This window comes from Gopherus flavomarginatus, chromosome 5, assembly GCF_025201925.1.
Source record: "Gopherus flavomarginatus isolate rGopFla2 chromosome 5, rGopFla2.mat.asm, whole genome shotgun sequence".
Taxonomy (NCBI): Eukaryota; Metazoa; Chordata; order Testudines; family Testudinidae; genus Gopherus; species Gopherus flavomarginatus.
Window position 1 is genome coordinate 157,160,890 of NC_066621.1, and position 15,204 is coordinate 157,176,093.

The window sequence follows — 15,204 nt, forward strand, 5'->3', positions numbered from 1 at the left end:
AATACTGTGTGAGGTTTGGGTGGCCAGTTCTTATCCCCAGCCAGGCTTTCTAAATGTGATAGTGTATGCTTTGTTTTTACATTTTAATACTGTTCAGTGGAGGTGATTTAAATAACATCTTAAGAGGGGGCTCTTTTGCTCTTGGGTAGAGCTGAATCTGAATCAGAACGTTATTCTGGAGAGTCCTCCATATGTATGGGGCCGGTATGTACTGGAGCACACAATGCAATTTACGTGTTGAGGCATCTGATTTGGGGTTGCAGTCAAGTAGAGGGAGGAGGTCTAAATACTTTACAAGGAACGAGAGAAGTAGTTGCCTGCAAATATTTCTGAATACAGTGTGTTTCAAGTGAAAAATAGAGGCTAGATTGGGCACCTATTAAAAATCCAGCCCTTAAATAAACATGAAAATAATAGAATACAGGTTAGGACCTCTGAAAAATGTTAGAACTCCTGTACTACTTTAAGCAGCCTTTTAATTATTTCTTTTAATTTAAGTGACGATAAAATCTTCATGGTCTGCAGAACTTCCAGGATTATTTAAAATGTAATTAAAGAAAATATATTTGAAATAGGAGGCTCAGAATGATTCTTTGAGAAATACAGAATATATTTATCACAACACACTTCAGATCCTAGTAAGGAATATTTTGCAATATAAGACCTGAGTCCTACAATGATCTTCATGCAGGTGGCCCCTTGACTTTGCATGGAGCTTACTCCAGGATCAGCACCTAAATCTCTAGAACAATCTCTGCTTGTTCAGTAACTAACAATCACAGTATAAACATAGATCCGCAGTTCCCTTAATTTCCCCCATGTGGCCCCACTGAAAATAATGGGGTTAATGTCAGTGGTTTGCACCCATACAATCCACCTGTCTTTTTTATTAGGATTTTATACTGATTTCCATCACTGTAGTATCTGAGTAGCTACCATGTAAAGCAGATTAGCAATAGTTTAACCCCTAGCAGACTTCATGGAGTTCTGGAATATAAAAAGGGGGAATGATCTGACTCCGAATTAGAAGATTTTAAAGAACTGCAGAAGCATCTGCAACTATTGGAATTAAGTGTTAATACTCACATATCAGCATTGAATTCTATCAGTTGCAAACACGCTGGCCTTGAATTTTTCTAGTTTTGTAATAAGATGTATGTGATTTGATAGCAAACAATTCTTGTAAATAATGAGGGTATTTTACTGTAGGTAGTCTGTGGAATTGTAAAGTCCCTTTATTGTCAGAGAATAGGCAAGTACAATATTCAGGACACAAATGCATTTTTTTATTGGGTCAGCATTTTCTATTGTTAGAAAATGTAATAAAATTCTTTCATTGGGTTACATAATCAAGTTCTATTAAATTAAATATTCAGGGTATTGATTATATTCATTTTACCTCTTGGAAGACATGAATGCCAAGTACCTAGTATTTGAAGCATTATATGAGTTTTATATTCGGTTTACATTACGTCTGCCTACACAAGGTTTTTTTGGTCCATTTATTGATACGTGAAGTGCGTTGTGGTGTTCCCAGTGCCCTGGTTATTGGGCAAGAGTACATCAGAAAAAACGTCATCCCAATTAAACTTGTGTGTCCACTCTCAGCACAGACGCCATTGATTGAATGGAGATGGAGTTTCTTATCTTTAGTAATGATAAGCGGAACAGAGCTGAGCCACATTGCAAGAGTGTTACAGGGAATCATGGAGCAGAACTACCCTTTCTGCAGCTGCTCTCTAGATAAATGAAGTTGTTTCTCTCTAGGGCTGTTGGTCTAATACCTTAAAGTCAAGATTTTCAAAAGTGATTAGTAACTTTTGTTGCCCAAGTTGAAACACCTCTCTGATTTTCAGAAATACCTGGGCACACAAAATCACAAGTCACTTTTAAAAATTGTGCCTAAATTCACTTAACTCTGTAACATTTTAACGGTGTATTGGTCTTTCTTTGGCTAGCTGAAAATAGCATTATGGGGAGAGGTCACCATCAATTGTTTTGGTGGAACCAGCGCCAGTGACGGGCGTTCAACTGAAAAGAAAATACTTCGCAGCCATGCCACTTTCACTTATTGCAAGCACTGGCATCGATCCCATGATGCTCCGCTGTGCTGACCCCATCCTGACCTTGCTGTCAAGGCTACGAAACCAGGATGAGGGTCACCTTTTTCCATTGATTGGGCTCCTTTTGCCAAGTTGCTTGACAGTTGCCCATATTTCTGTAACTTGGACTGTGTTTCCAGAGCTCTGGAAGCTTTCCTGATCGATAGCACTAACAAAAAAAGCACCGAGCTAATTAAATCACAGTACTGCTGCCCAATGCGACAGTCAGAGCCTGACCTAATTTTGACACTACAAAGCTTATCAGCAGAGTAGCTATTAAGTTAGAGGTACCATAATTCTGTTTCTAAGAACAGTTAGATTTTTTTTCCTTACAACTCATTACACTGCTGTTTATTGTTCCTCCTGCTGGGCAAAGTATTAAAAACTTACGATCTATGACATATGGTCTCTGTCTGTCAGTATCTGCTTCTAGAACAGTAGGGATGCTCCAGTTTAAAGCAGGAATGGAGAAAAAGGCCATGTGACTTCTTCAGACAAAAATATGCTATTTCTTGGTTTGTCATCTTTTAAAGTTTTAATTTCCTTATCACTGTGATTTGAAATAATACAAAAAAATCATGGTTGCAAATCATTAGTTAAGCACTGGAATCCGATGTCCTAGTTGAAGTGATGCACTTTAGAGCATGGGAAGCAGTAAACTTGCTTTGTCTCTGGAAGAATAGAGTAGCAAATCATGCTAAAGGTGTCATAGGAGTTATTTCTTAGTGGAGGCACTGTGCACTCCTGTTTAGCTCTGAGATGCCCTAGAGTCTAGGTCCTAAATAAATCAATATGCTTGAGACCTGCACATTTCTGCAGGAATATTCAAGGAGAGAGATGAAAGACTTGTGCTTTTAACCTGCTATGTAAAGATTCAAAAACAAGATGGCACAGGAAACTTTTTAACTTTACAGTAGTTTTCCCTCCTGAAATATAAGTGTGAGCAAATGAGGGGCAAAATTACTGAAGGGTCTGTGATCATCTAAAAAACTGATTGTGCTGGAATTGGAGAACAATGAATGAGGATCAGATTTGATTTATTTGAATGGCCAATAATGGTTTTGTTTTACAAGTGCACTGGATACCATGGGTGACCGTACTCCTTCATGACTAGGATGGTCATAAACTTTGTTGCCTTGGTCTGGTAATTTAAAAAAGGGGCATTGAAATGTCCTCTTTCTCTGATAATTTATATAGGTAAGAAAACACATTTTACATTTTGGACCCAATCCTGTTTTTATTGAAGACAAAGGACAAAATCAAGCAGACTTAACTGGCAGTAGGATGCAAAACAGACATGAATTAGGCACTTTCATTTTGTCCCCATTAGTGCAAGAAGAGGTAGACAAGACTGTCTTTGAGAATTCTGTATCTCTCCTAATCTTTCAATACAAACATGTTTTAGTGGAACTGGTTCCACGAGAAAACTATCTACAATCAAGAATTTTTAGATCTTTCCCAAAGCATCAAAATGTTTGATCACTCTGCTCAAAACCCAAATGACCTGCTGTGTTGTTTTTTTTTGACTCAGTCCCATTCAAACGCAAGTATCTCCAACACCAAAGGTTAACATAAGAAAGTGAGGGCGTATTTAAAAAATAATAAATTTTTAATTTTTTTTGTCTTCTGGTTTTTGAGCCCTTGAGGTGCACGAGGTCATATTTTCATTTTCTTGTTTCATTCTCATTTTCTCTCCAAGCACCAAGGCTAGAAACTTACTTTTTTTTAAAAAGCTGGGATTATCATGTATTAACACAACTCCAGTGACTGACATACATTCAGTAAAACAGTGGTTTTCAACTTGTAGTCCACCGACCCCTGTGGGTGCACGGACTGCATCTAAGGGATTTGGGAAAATGGTTGTTACCATAGAACAGTGGTTTTCAACCAATGGTCAGCAGACCCTGGGGGGGGTCCATGAACTATGTCTAAGATTTCCAAAGGGGTCTACACCTCCATTCGGAATTTTTTAGGGGTCCACAAATGAAAAAAAGGTTGAAAAAGCACTGTCATAAATCCTGCAGGACCCAACTTTCTGATTTCTATAAAAATCCTTTAGTATTACTTGGGCATGCTAAAGTCTATAAACACAGACGTTGTGTTCCCTGTAGGGACATGGTACCTTGCTCCCACAGTGAAATGAAAAAAAAACAACTTTAACCTGCATGCTTCTCCAGTGCACTGCTCATCCCAGCATCCGTTTAATCCTTTGTTCTGCTTTCCTTAAATCTGACCAGTTACCTACATATGTCTTCAGGTTCAGTGGCATTTCTAGTACTCCCCTGACAGAAAATTTAAGATACATTTTCACTGGACAGCTGTTGTGTCTAGTTAACAAATTGCCACTCTCGTTTTTTTGTGATCAATTGCGGTTGCTGGCCGAGAGCAGCTTGTGCAGTGGATACAGCTAATGTAAGGATCCTGAGATATGGGGATAGGTTAGAATGGCCACATCTTCCATTTGAAAACAAGGGCTATCTTGGTACCACTTGGAGTAATATGGATTTTTATTTTATTTGTTTTTCATTTCTGACCCCATGCTTGTTTTTGTTGCATTAGGTGTATATACTGAGGGGTATAGAAGTGTAATGGGTTCTTTCATGCAATATTTACTGTGTATAATAACAAGACAAGTTCTTCTAAAATGCCACAGACAAAATAAATACCAAGTAGTATATTACTATAATGTCTCATCTGGTATTTAATCTTGGGAGGCATATTTCAGAAAGAGCTGGAATGAATATTCCTATAGTTGAGAAAGTGGTGGCATTTCATAATTATGTAATAACTTCTGAACCATAAAAAGTAAAAAATATAAAAAGGAAAGGGATATTTTTGTGTTTGTTTATTTGATCTTTACTTACAGGACTGTGCACTTTTGCCATAATTGTGCATCATGGGTAAAATTTGCATGTATGTGTTTCTTGTAGAGACCCGGTGGTTATTGTATGAAAATGTATTGACGCTAAAGTTAAGGGCACTTGAATGTAAAAAGCTCCATTCCTGACACAGTGTTGCCAGCTCTCTCAATTTTATTGGGAGTCTTGTGGTATTTGTGTTATCTAAAGCATCAGCTCTTGAAATCCTTTGATTATTGGACAATCTCAAATTTCCTCCTATTATTTTAAAGCAAGGATGTAGCCTTCAGAGTTGCAGAAAGGAGCTTGAAAACAAAACCCAAATGTACCCCAAAGGCTCAGATATCAAAAGCCAACTAAAGAATCCAAAACACATTATTTAAAAAAGTCTCGTGATTTTTTGGAATCTGACCTCATGATTTTTGAACACTTGGGGTTGGCAATGCTTCTGATAGGCTAGACCAGAGAGAGAGAAAATATGGTACATTTTGATTTAATAGACCAGATTGACAGAAAATAATCAAAATCAGGGTCTCAATCATTATTTTTTATTAAATCTACAAAATACTTCTGAAGCATATTAAAAAAAACCATGGTGCCCTTTTCTTACCTTGCTGCACTAGGGCTCTGATTCTGCCCGACACTTATTATGTTATTTATTATTGGTATCCCGGGAGCGGATAGGAGCCCAGGAGATAGGTGGTGTGTACAACCGACCAAAACGACTGTCCCTGCTCCCCAAGGAATTTACGGTCAATGTGTAAGACATACCTGACTTTAAGCATGGGAATAGTCCTAGTCCCATGCTTAAATACGTTGCTCAATCAGTGTCTAAGGGGCCAGTCAAAGATTCATAGCTTCCAAGATTCGAAGGGACCACTGTGGTCATCCAGTCCAGTGCTTCTCAAACTAGGGCCACCGCTTGTTCAGGGAAAGGCCCTGACAGGCCAGGCCAGTTTGTTTACCTGCAGCCTCCGCAGGTTCGGCCGATCACGGCTCCCACTGGCCGCAGTTCGCTGCTCCAGGCCAGTGGGGGCTGCAGGAAGTGACGCGGGCCAAGGGTCGTGCTGACCACCCTTCCTGAACAAGCAGTGGCCCTTGTTTGAGACCCACTGATCTAGTCTGAACTCCACCCAAATACTTCCTACAGTGCATCTATTAGAAAAAACATCCCTTCTTGATTTTAAAAGCATCAGTGATGGAGAATCCACCATGACCCTTGGTAAGTTGTTACAATAATTAATTACTCTCTCTGTTAAAAAGGTATGCCTCATTTCCAGTCTGAATTTGTGAGTTTCATCTTTCAGTCACTGAATTGTGTTATACCTTTTTCTGCTAGATTCAAGAGCTCATTATCAAAATTTTCTTCTCCATGTAGATACTTACCAACTGTAATCGAGTCTCACCTCCCAGGTCATTGATAAAAATGTCAAATAGCATAGGGGCAAGAACTAATTCCTGTGGGACCCCATCCTCCCCAGAATCACACTTGCTTGTTGATCATTCCCTTGTACAAATACATTTTGAGACCTGTCAGCTAGCCAGTTTTTAATCCGTTTACTTTGTGCCACATTAATTTTACATTAGTTTGTAATCAAAATGCCGTGTGCTACCAAGTCAAGCAACTTACAGAAGTCTAAGTATGTTACATCAATACTATTACCTTTACCAGTTGAACTTGTAATCGCATCAAAAAGAAGATATGAAGTTATTTGAGAGGCTCTATTTTCTAGAAACCCATGTTGATTGGTGTTGCTTAATTACCGTCCTTTAATTCTTTATTAACTGCGTCCTGTGGCAGCCTCTCTGTTATCATGCCTGGGATCAATGTCAGGCTGACAGGCCTATAATTATCAGGGTCATCCATTTACCCTTCTTAAATATTGGCACAACATTCACTTTCTTCCAGTCTTCTGGGGTTATAAAAAATCAATAGTAGCTGTCCAGCGAGTTCTTCAGTCAGCTCTTAAGCCCTTCATAACTTGAACACCTGTCCTTCCACTGTGACTGCAAAGGGAACACTAGATGCTCAAAGAGAAGAATTCTGCTGTATGGAAGGGTGTGCCATCAAATTCAGAACTGAAACTAACAAAAGTCTAACAGGAATGACCAACTTATTTGTGCCCAGAAACCAGATTTGTGCCAGCACATAAGGTATTTGTGTGTATAACTCAAATAATTGGGCATGCCAGGCTTTGAAAAGTAACTCAGAAAAGCACAGAGTAGAAAATAACTTTTCATCATGATATATTTTCTGTCTTTGAAAGGGTGGCAGAGAGGTTGGACCTGCTGGAACTCTGAGAGATGACAAAATGTAGCTGCTGTTTGCAAACTAAATTATCCATTACAAAGCTGAGGAAACGGCAGCTTTAAAAAATAAGGCTTAATTCAAAAAGCTCCAGCCAGGATCTTTTGCAAACTTCGCTTCCATCTTCAAAGCCAGCCAGCAGCATCTACTCATGTGTCAATTTCAAAGGTTCTGTTGACAGATGTGGAGTCACTTCACAGTGAGCTGCCATGGTCCTGACAGCAGCTACAAAATTTAGGATCTAAACACTTCCTAATGCCTGCCATGCTTTAAAATCAGTGTGATCACAATACGTAATGAACACAGAAATACAATGTTAGACGGGGAACTATATGTTTTCCTAATGTCTTTTCTTGCCCTGGTTTTTCACTGGTGATTGGATATGAGGGAAAGTGACGTTGCGAAATATGTCCCAAGCCATGTGAGTGCACCAGGGAGGGCACATGTTCAGGAAACTATAGCCCCAGCCATTCAGGATTTGTCTGTACTGCAGATGGAGTGAGCCTCCTAGCCCAGGTAGACAGATTCACCTTAGTTGGGCTCAAACTAGCATGCTAAATATAGCACTCTGGATATTACCGGACCAGCTGAGCTCCGGTTAGCACTCCGGAGGTCAGACCTATGTAGGATGACCAGATGTCCCAATTTTATAGAGACAGTCCTGATTTTTGGGTCTTTTTCTTATATAGGCTCCTATTACCCCCCACTCCCATCCCGATTTTTCACTCTTGCTGTCTGGTCACCCTGGACCTAGGGGATTGGGAGGGTTTGGACTCAGGTGGCTAGCCTGAACCACCAGCAGTTTTGCAACATCCACACTGCTATAACTAGCTTGAGCTGAGCTAGCAGGAGTCTCTCTACTCAGGCTAGGAGGTATGCTCCCAGCTGCAGTGTAAACGGACCTTCAGATTCCTAAAGTCATGTGCTCAATGAGGTGGCTGTGAGCCAACATAATCTGACAGCACCCTCTGCTGGTCAAGTGGCAATCGTTTTTATCTTAAAGAGGACCAAAGGTCTACTTCCTAGAGAACTGGTGGCTTATTTAAAGGAGGTTTAGGGAGAAAATGGTTATAGGTTAGAACTAGAAGTCAGCCTTGGGCTCTGTGTCTGGATACAAACCCTTCCAACATCTGAGGGTATTGGACCTGGGTGTAAGGATCAGGTACATCGCTACTATCGAATTAGACCTACATTAATATTTTTGATGCCTGTGTTCAGCGAATTAATTATTTTTCCCTCTGAGGTATTTTCATTTGACGTTAAGTTAGGTAAAGTTTTAGGAATATAAGTGGGCAAGCAGCCTGCTCCGTAGCCAGTAGGGGTTGGCCCTCCTTTCATTTTCCAGTCACAAGTGTATTATTTCATTTTTGTAGCAGTAAAGCTCCCTCTTGAGCAGGTGGCTTTCCCATCGGCTCCTAAGGTTCTGGGTTCAAAGCAGCTCAGCCCTCTCCTTGTGTCCTCTGTGCCTCAGACACAAGGCCCCCATGTAAGACTACCTATTTGGGGACCTGGTTTCCTCCAAGTGCATTCCATCCACATTTGATAGTGCTGGCAGATGCCATTGTTTCGCAGCTGAAGTCAGAGAAGCTGCTCAGATAAATGGGAAAAATGTAATTTATGCAAAGAGGAGGCTTGGCTCATCTAGGCATAATTAGGGGCAATTCAGAACCGCCCTGCTCAGGAGAGCCCTAGTCAAGAGGGGTACTCGGCCTCAGGAAGCATAGTTCCTCTCCAGGGCACAAAGGTGCAAAGCCAGTGCACCCATTGCCACATACCTTTGTGAGATGCAGCCTATTCCTTCCCCCGACCTCTGGGGAGACTGGGTAGAACCTAGGCGGAGGTGGGGATTTGTCTGCAGCCTGCCCTGGCAGTGGACCTCAAGGGAGCAGGAAGGGAGCAGTTTCTATACTCCCTGGAGCACAGGGCTTGCTGTGCTACTCAGGCCTTGCACAGATTGCACGAGGCTCATGACACGCTGGCCCCACCCTCTGCACTGCCTCATGCGTGGCACATTGCACAAGGGCTGGACACAGCGTGATCCCAGAACTGCACTCCTGGAGCCTCTCTCATTCTGAGGACCATGAACACAATGGTCTCGTGCCGCATGTCTGCTTGAACAAACAGCTTGAGAAGACTTAAGTGAGGTGACTGTAAATTTAAGCAGGAGTGAACCTGGCTAGTTTCCTGAAACACACCCCTTTGTTACAGTGAGCTGCTAAAGACTCAGAACTCCAGACCCTGTATGTGGGGAAAGCTGTAATGTAAATGGCTTTATTATTACTCAGACGAATAGATTAGTAAGGCTGAGGACAAGGTGATCGTTAGGGGTTAGATTGTGATACCTTTACTCATGTTGAATGATACCTTATGCCCCAAGTCATCTTGCTGGATTCAATGAGGGGGCGTAAGGTTTTACTTAGGGCTGGTGTATATGGGGAAGTTAGTGTACAGCAAGCTAGTGTGTGAATTCAGAGCACACTCGCTACTCCGCACTAACTCCCTCTGTACATTCTCGCTGTGCACCCAGGCTTATCTTCAGGCTATGAGTGAGGAATGTGATTCCCCAGCTCGTGTACCCACAGTCACGGCAGCCGCCATTGAGCTGGCATGCGTATAAGTAGCAGCACAACCACAGGAACCTGGTTAGGGGCAGCAGACTCACAGCTTTGCCATGCTGAGTATGTGACTGCCTGAGTCCAGTGGGTACAGACGTGGCATAGCTAAGCCACACCTCCACCCATGCTACCACGGCTATGCTATTTATACTTGCATTGACTCGGTGGCACTAGCACGAGTATGTGTACGTGAGCAGGGGAATCGCACCTCTAGCTTGTAGTGCAGACACAGCCTAAGAGCGCGCCCTCAGGTGGTTTAGCTTAATATGCTTTCAAAGTGCAGTGCACATGGAAACATTCTCAGAGCACAGCAAAAATGGCCACACAGCGAGTTAGTCCAGTGTAGGTAGTGAGCTGTAAATTCACGCCCTCACTTGCTGCACATTAACTTCCCATGTAGACCAGCCCTCAGTGTGAGCATGGGAAAATGACACAGATCTTTAATTTCTTTCTTGCAAGCACTAAACATCACATTAGGCCAGAGAGAGTCTATGGGTGGACGTGGGCTAAATTCAGATCACCAGATGTTTTTGAACGGACCCCAACATCTTTTTATATATTTATTATTGTTTTATTTATTTATTTATCAGAATCTGGACCTTGACTATACCTTGACCAAGAAATTTGGACCTTGACAAAAAATAATTGACTGTTGCAACCCTAAGGTCTCAAAGAAGCCAACCCAATAATAGTGTACGGACGAGCCCTGTTGGGCATAATCCAATTCCTCTTTATGCGGACAACTCTGGGTATTGGGAGAGTGGGAATTCTGAAAGAGACCCCAGGACTCTAAGTAGAAAGAGAGAGAGAATAGTTCTATCTCTCCTTATATATCTGCTGTCTGATCTTTAGAATATATTGGGTATAATGTGTGTATTGACTCACTTATTCTCCACAGAAGATAACTAGTTTCCTTGGGTGTTGTATCCTTTTTGACTGGGGCTACTTTTGTCTAAGTAGTGTCCAAGGAAATCAATGGGTGATATTCATCCCAGAGGACGTGAACTCAGAGTGCCTGGAAGGTAATTTGCGTTCATGCCTATTTGCTTATTTTAGGTGCTCTAACTGGAATCTTTTCACTGCTTGTTACTCATGTGGAAAAGCTATGCAGTGTAACAAGCTAGACCTGAAAGACAAGGCGGGGGAGTTGATGTCTTTTATTGGACCAGCTTCTGTGGGTGAGAGAGACATGCTTTTGAGCTTACAGCTTCTCTCTCTAATATCCCGGGACCAACAGAGCACACAACAACACTGCAGACAGCCATTAACCTCAGACCCTGGCTGTTCCAGAAGGGTGTTTGGAGGGTGGTATATTAGTCTTAGAATGATTAAAGTCCTTTTTCCTATACACTGAAAGAGGTTACCTCAGATTAATTGTGGACACCTGAGTCTAATTAAGGGCAGCCTGGGACCATTAAAAACCAGCTCCAGTGAAGGGTTACGAGGAGACATGAGATGCAAGATGCAGAAGGGTTGTGTGCAGCAAGGGGAAAAGGCTGGTTTTTTCCCTATAAGGGAAGCCTTGTATTATTTCTGTCTGGGGAGAGGACCTTTGTTCGCAGCCTAGCTGGGCTCAGGGTGAGTGAAAGAGGATGGCTGGCCATAGGTAGCCGGCACGAGAAGAGGCAGTTCTCCAGTGGGAGTGAGGCAATTTAATATTTTTTGTTGCTGTTTAAAGAAGCCCTCGGGCCAACCTGTAGGCCTACCCTCTGAATACTGTAAATAAACCAATATCCAGTACTAAATCTCTGGAGTGGGACTGATTCAGCGCCGGAGGGAGAAACACTGAGCCCTGATGTGACGAAAGAGGGGCGTTCGCACAGTGTAAAGTTAAGCATGTGCCTAAGTCTTTGCCATATCAGAGCCTACTTAGCCTCCATTCAGTGAGGCCGGGGCTGAGGCTTCCACGTCGTCGACAAAGTGGGCTGCTCAGGCCCCTGCCTTGGAGCTCCTTTGGACTAAGACTTGGCCACTGGATCTAATTTCACTGTCTTGCAGGCTTGTGCCAGGCTCTCTGATTGAAGGGCCACCAGCAGGTTAACAGTCGGATTTGCCCCTAATAACTAATGCATCACTCCGGAGAGTTTTATAGCTGACTTATTTTTTTATACATCTGATTTACCTTTTGCCATTTCTGCCGTTTAGTGTCTTGTTACATTTCATTCAGCGAGGGCACCATAATGAGTACTTGACCTTATCCTCCTATTGATCTGTTCATGTGGAATTTGAATGAGTGGGAACTGCATGGCACAGAATTACTGACATCCCACAGAACCATTGTTATTCTCTCCTGGACTATTAAAACAGTACTGTGAGTTGTGCATCCGATGTGACAACCACTGCAATTTTCCAGCATAGGCGACACATGCCACACATGTGGGACACATGGAAACATTTCGCTTTTCTTAGTGCAGGTTAAATATTCCAGGAAAATGGAATCTGTCCTAACTGAAACTCTGGTCCTGTTCCTGGTCCCAGTGAAGTTGATGGATGTTAATATTCACTTTAAAAGGGAGTAGAATCAACCCCATTGTGCTGACTACTTTATTTTAGTGGTTCAATTAAAGCTTCTTATTTAGGTAATGAGTGTTATAATAGAATTGGAAAGATATATAATAACAAAAACAAAAACAGAAAGTTGATTTTGGAAAGGAAAACAAAAATAACGAGAGTGCAAATGAGTCTGAAAAAGCATCCTTTAGGGGACAGCTGGGTACACATAACTATTACAGCCAATTTTCCTGGCACTAAACTTGTCTCTCACAGCCTACTGCTGCTGCCAGCTAATGGAGTTAGTCTTTCAGTTCAGTGGGAGGATGCTGTGCTGTGGTGCTAAAGTTCCTGTATTCAAATCCTGCTGGTGACCCCTGGACGGGGTCATTATAATTGTGTTTTAGTGCCATATTTCCGGGCAATATGTTTGCAGTTAAACATCTTTCTCTTTCAGTGTTAGCAGTCACACTGTGTCTTCCACTGTTCTTGAGGTTCCCCAGGTGTAAAGCGTAAGAAATAGCATCATTAAACAAAGGTGTCAGTCCTACTGAAACTTACCTTTAATGCCAGTGGATGCTAATGTAGGTTGAGAGATAGCCACAGTAGACATGGACTTGGGCCAAACATTGAGTATCTGGATTTTGGATCTGAACTTCCCGTAAGTTTGTTGTTTTCAAGTTTCAGGCACCCATCTCTACCAGAAAATATGGACAAAAGGCCACACCAATTGGATAGGTCACAGAAATGGGAGTGGGATAGTCAGTGAATCTGGGCACTGGTTCTAATCTAGTCCAGAAGTCAGTATGCTTCAGACTGTTCCATGCCTTTGCAAAGGAAGCAGGTGATTTCAGGCCAGTCGTTACGGTAAAGGTGTCTGAAAAAGCACCATCCTAACTGTGCCCCATATTCACAACCTCACTGGAGAGCCCAACAGGTGAATGGGCAGGGGGCTGAAGTCCTGGCATCTCTAGCAGAGGCCCCACCAGAACAAGGGTGAGCCCCGTTTGTGAGGCTGTGAGGGCAGATCTGCAATGCCCCTGGAGCTCTTGTGCGCATACGTCAGGGATATCATTTCAGAGTCGCTTGCAATGGAAGGGAAAAACAATCAAATAAATCATCAGAGATGGAGCTGTTACCTGGTTCCTTGTTTGTGGCCCTGCTTTTTATGGGGGGAGGGGCGGTGGAGCAGTGGGGGAGGGGAAAGTGTCTGTGTGAGTAGTGATTATAATTGATTTTACATCTAAAAACAGAGTATCGGATTCTTCCATCAGAGAAGGGCCTTACTCCTCACGTGAACTCAGACTGTTGGCACTGAGTGTATGGCTGGGACTATGTCTAGCAGTTGTTCCTGTGGGGACAAGGGGCAAGGTGCTGTGTGGAAACATTTTACTGACATGTTTCTCTTTCTGCTGGTTTGACAGCCCCACCCACGGTGCGGATCGTGCACTCAGGCCTGGCCTGTAACATCGAGGAGGAGCGCTACTCGGAAAGGGTATACACCATCCGCGAGGGGGAGACTCTGGAGCTCACCTGCTTGGTGACGGGCCACCCTCGGCCACAGGTGAGTCCCACACTGCGACCCAGCCTCTTCCAGTAGCCGTATCGCTATAACTCTCCTGTCGTTCGCCCTTGTAGCCATTTCAGGCCATCTTGTTTGCAGAGATAATTATGCAACTTGCTCTTATAAGTGCTGGACTGTCTTGAGTGCAATGAAGCTCATTTAGCCCAATTAGTGTCACAGTATGACCAGGCCCTGAGCATGGGATTCCTCCAGCTCATGGTTTCCAAGCCTGGCGTTGCAGGCAAGTTTCAAGGGATTGCAACCACCTTCTTTTTTTTCTTTTTAATGGCTAGAAGAGATGGGATCCTGAAACTTATGGCAGTGGGTTCCTGAAACTTTTTTTGTTGTAACTTCAGGTCATGCTGTGGAAGGATTTGAGAACCACTGGTCTTACTGAACCTCACATTAAATGTTGCTCAGTTTGCTAGTGACTCAAAGCACGTACGGTGCCAGGAAAATAATAAACATATGAAATAAAACACCAGACTAAGCAATTGAAGCAGATGCATACATAAGCCCAAGGGACATCTAGATTTCTTTCTGGAGCAGGAAGGTTGACCAGAACAAGGAAGCTGCGGAGATGTATAAAAATGAAACATAAAAAAAAAAATCAAACCAATCTTTTCTGAGCTTCAGGTTTCATGTTTTTCATTTTAAGCAAAGGTTCTGGTTCGTTCGTGTTCTGTCCAGGCTGATTCATCCGCCCCTACTCTGCACATCATTAGTTAATTTAATGGAACCAAGGTCTTTCAAACTCTAGGGCTTGGAGAAAGTGTGGTTTATTCCTTTTCATTTTCCTTCTGCTTTTTCCTTCCTTTAGCTTCTCAGACCTGCTTTTTTTGGGTGGGTTTCCATCCATTTCTTCATTCTCCTGCTTTCTGAACCCATCCCTTCTTTGCTTCTTCTGATAGTCTTTCCTTCTGCTGCATCCACTTCCTCCTCTCTGTATGTGACAAGGGAGTTGTATTGGGAATTTGGAGATAAGTAGGGGTGAGGAACGAGGGTAGGAGACACAGTTTTCAAAAGACAGAGCTTGAAGGTATTCACAGTAGGGATAGGCTAATTCTTGGTCCCGATCTCAGGACTAAAGACATAAAAAGCTAAGCAGGCTCTCCAACCAAGGCCACAGCTGGAATGTGTCTGACAATTCTTCCCTAGCCAGGCTCACCTATTCAGATATATTTTGTAGCTACCCATTAGCAGCGTGTAAGCCAGTCGTGTCGGGGCTCGTCCCTCTCAGGCGCTGCGGGGAGCCGGGGCGCCTCCT

General features: G+C 42.7%; 1 protein-coding gene across 2 annotated transcripts in view; it reads left to right on the forward strand.

Annotated features, from left to right (window-relative positions):
• MDGA2 (MAM domain containing glycosylphosphatidylinositol anchor 2) overlaps positions 1 to 15,204 on the forward strand; it is a 661,668-nt gene that overhangs the window by 228,855 nt on the left and 417,609 nt on the right. For both annotated transcript variants that reach the window (XM_050954596.1, XM_050954598.1), the window contains exon 2: positions 13,798 to 13,937. In XM_050954596.1, coding sequence (XP_050810553.1) covers positions 13,798 to 13,937 — 140 coding nt within the window. The remainder of the gene's footprint in view (positions 1 to 13,797; positions 13,938 to 15,204) is intronic.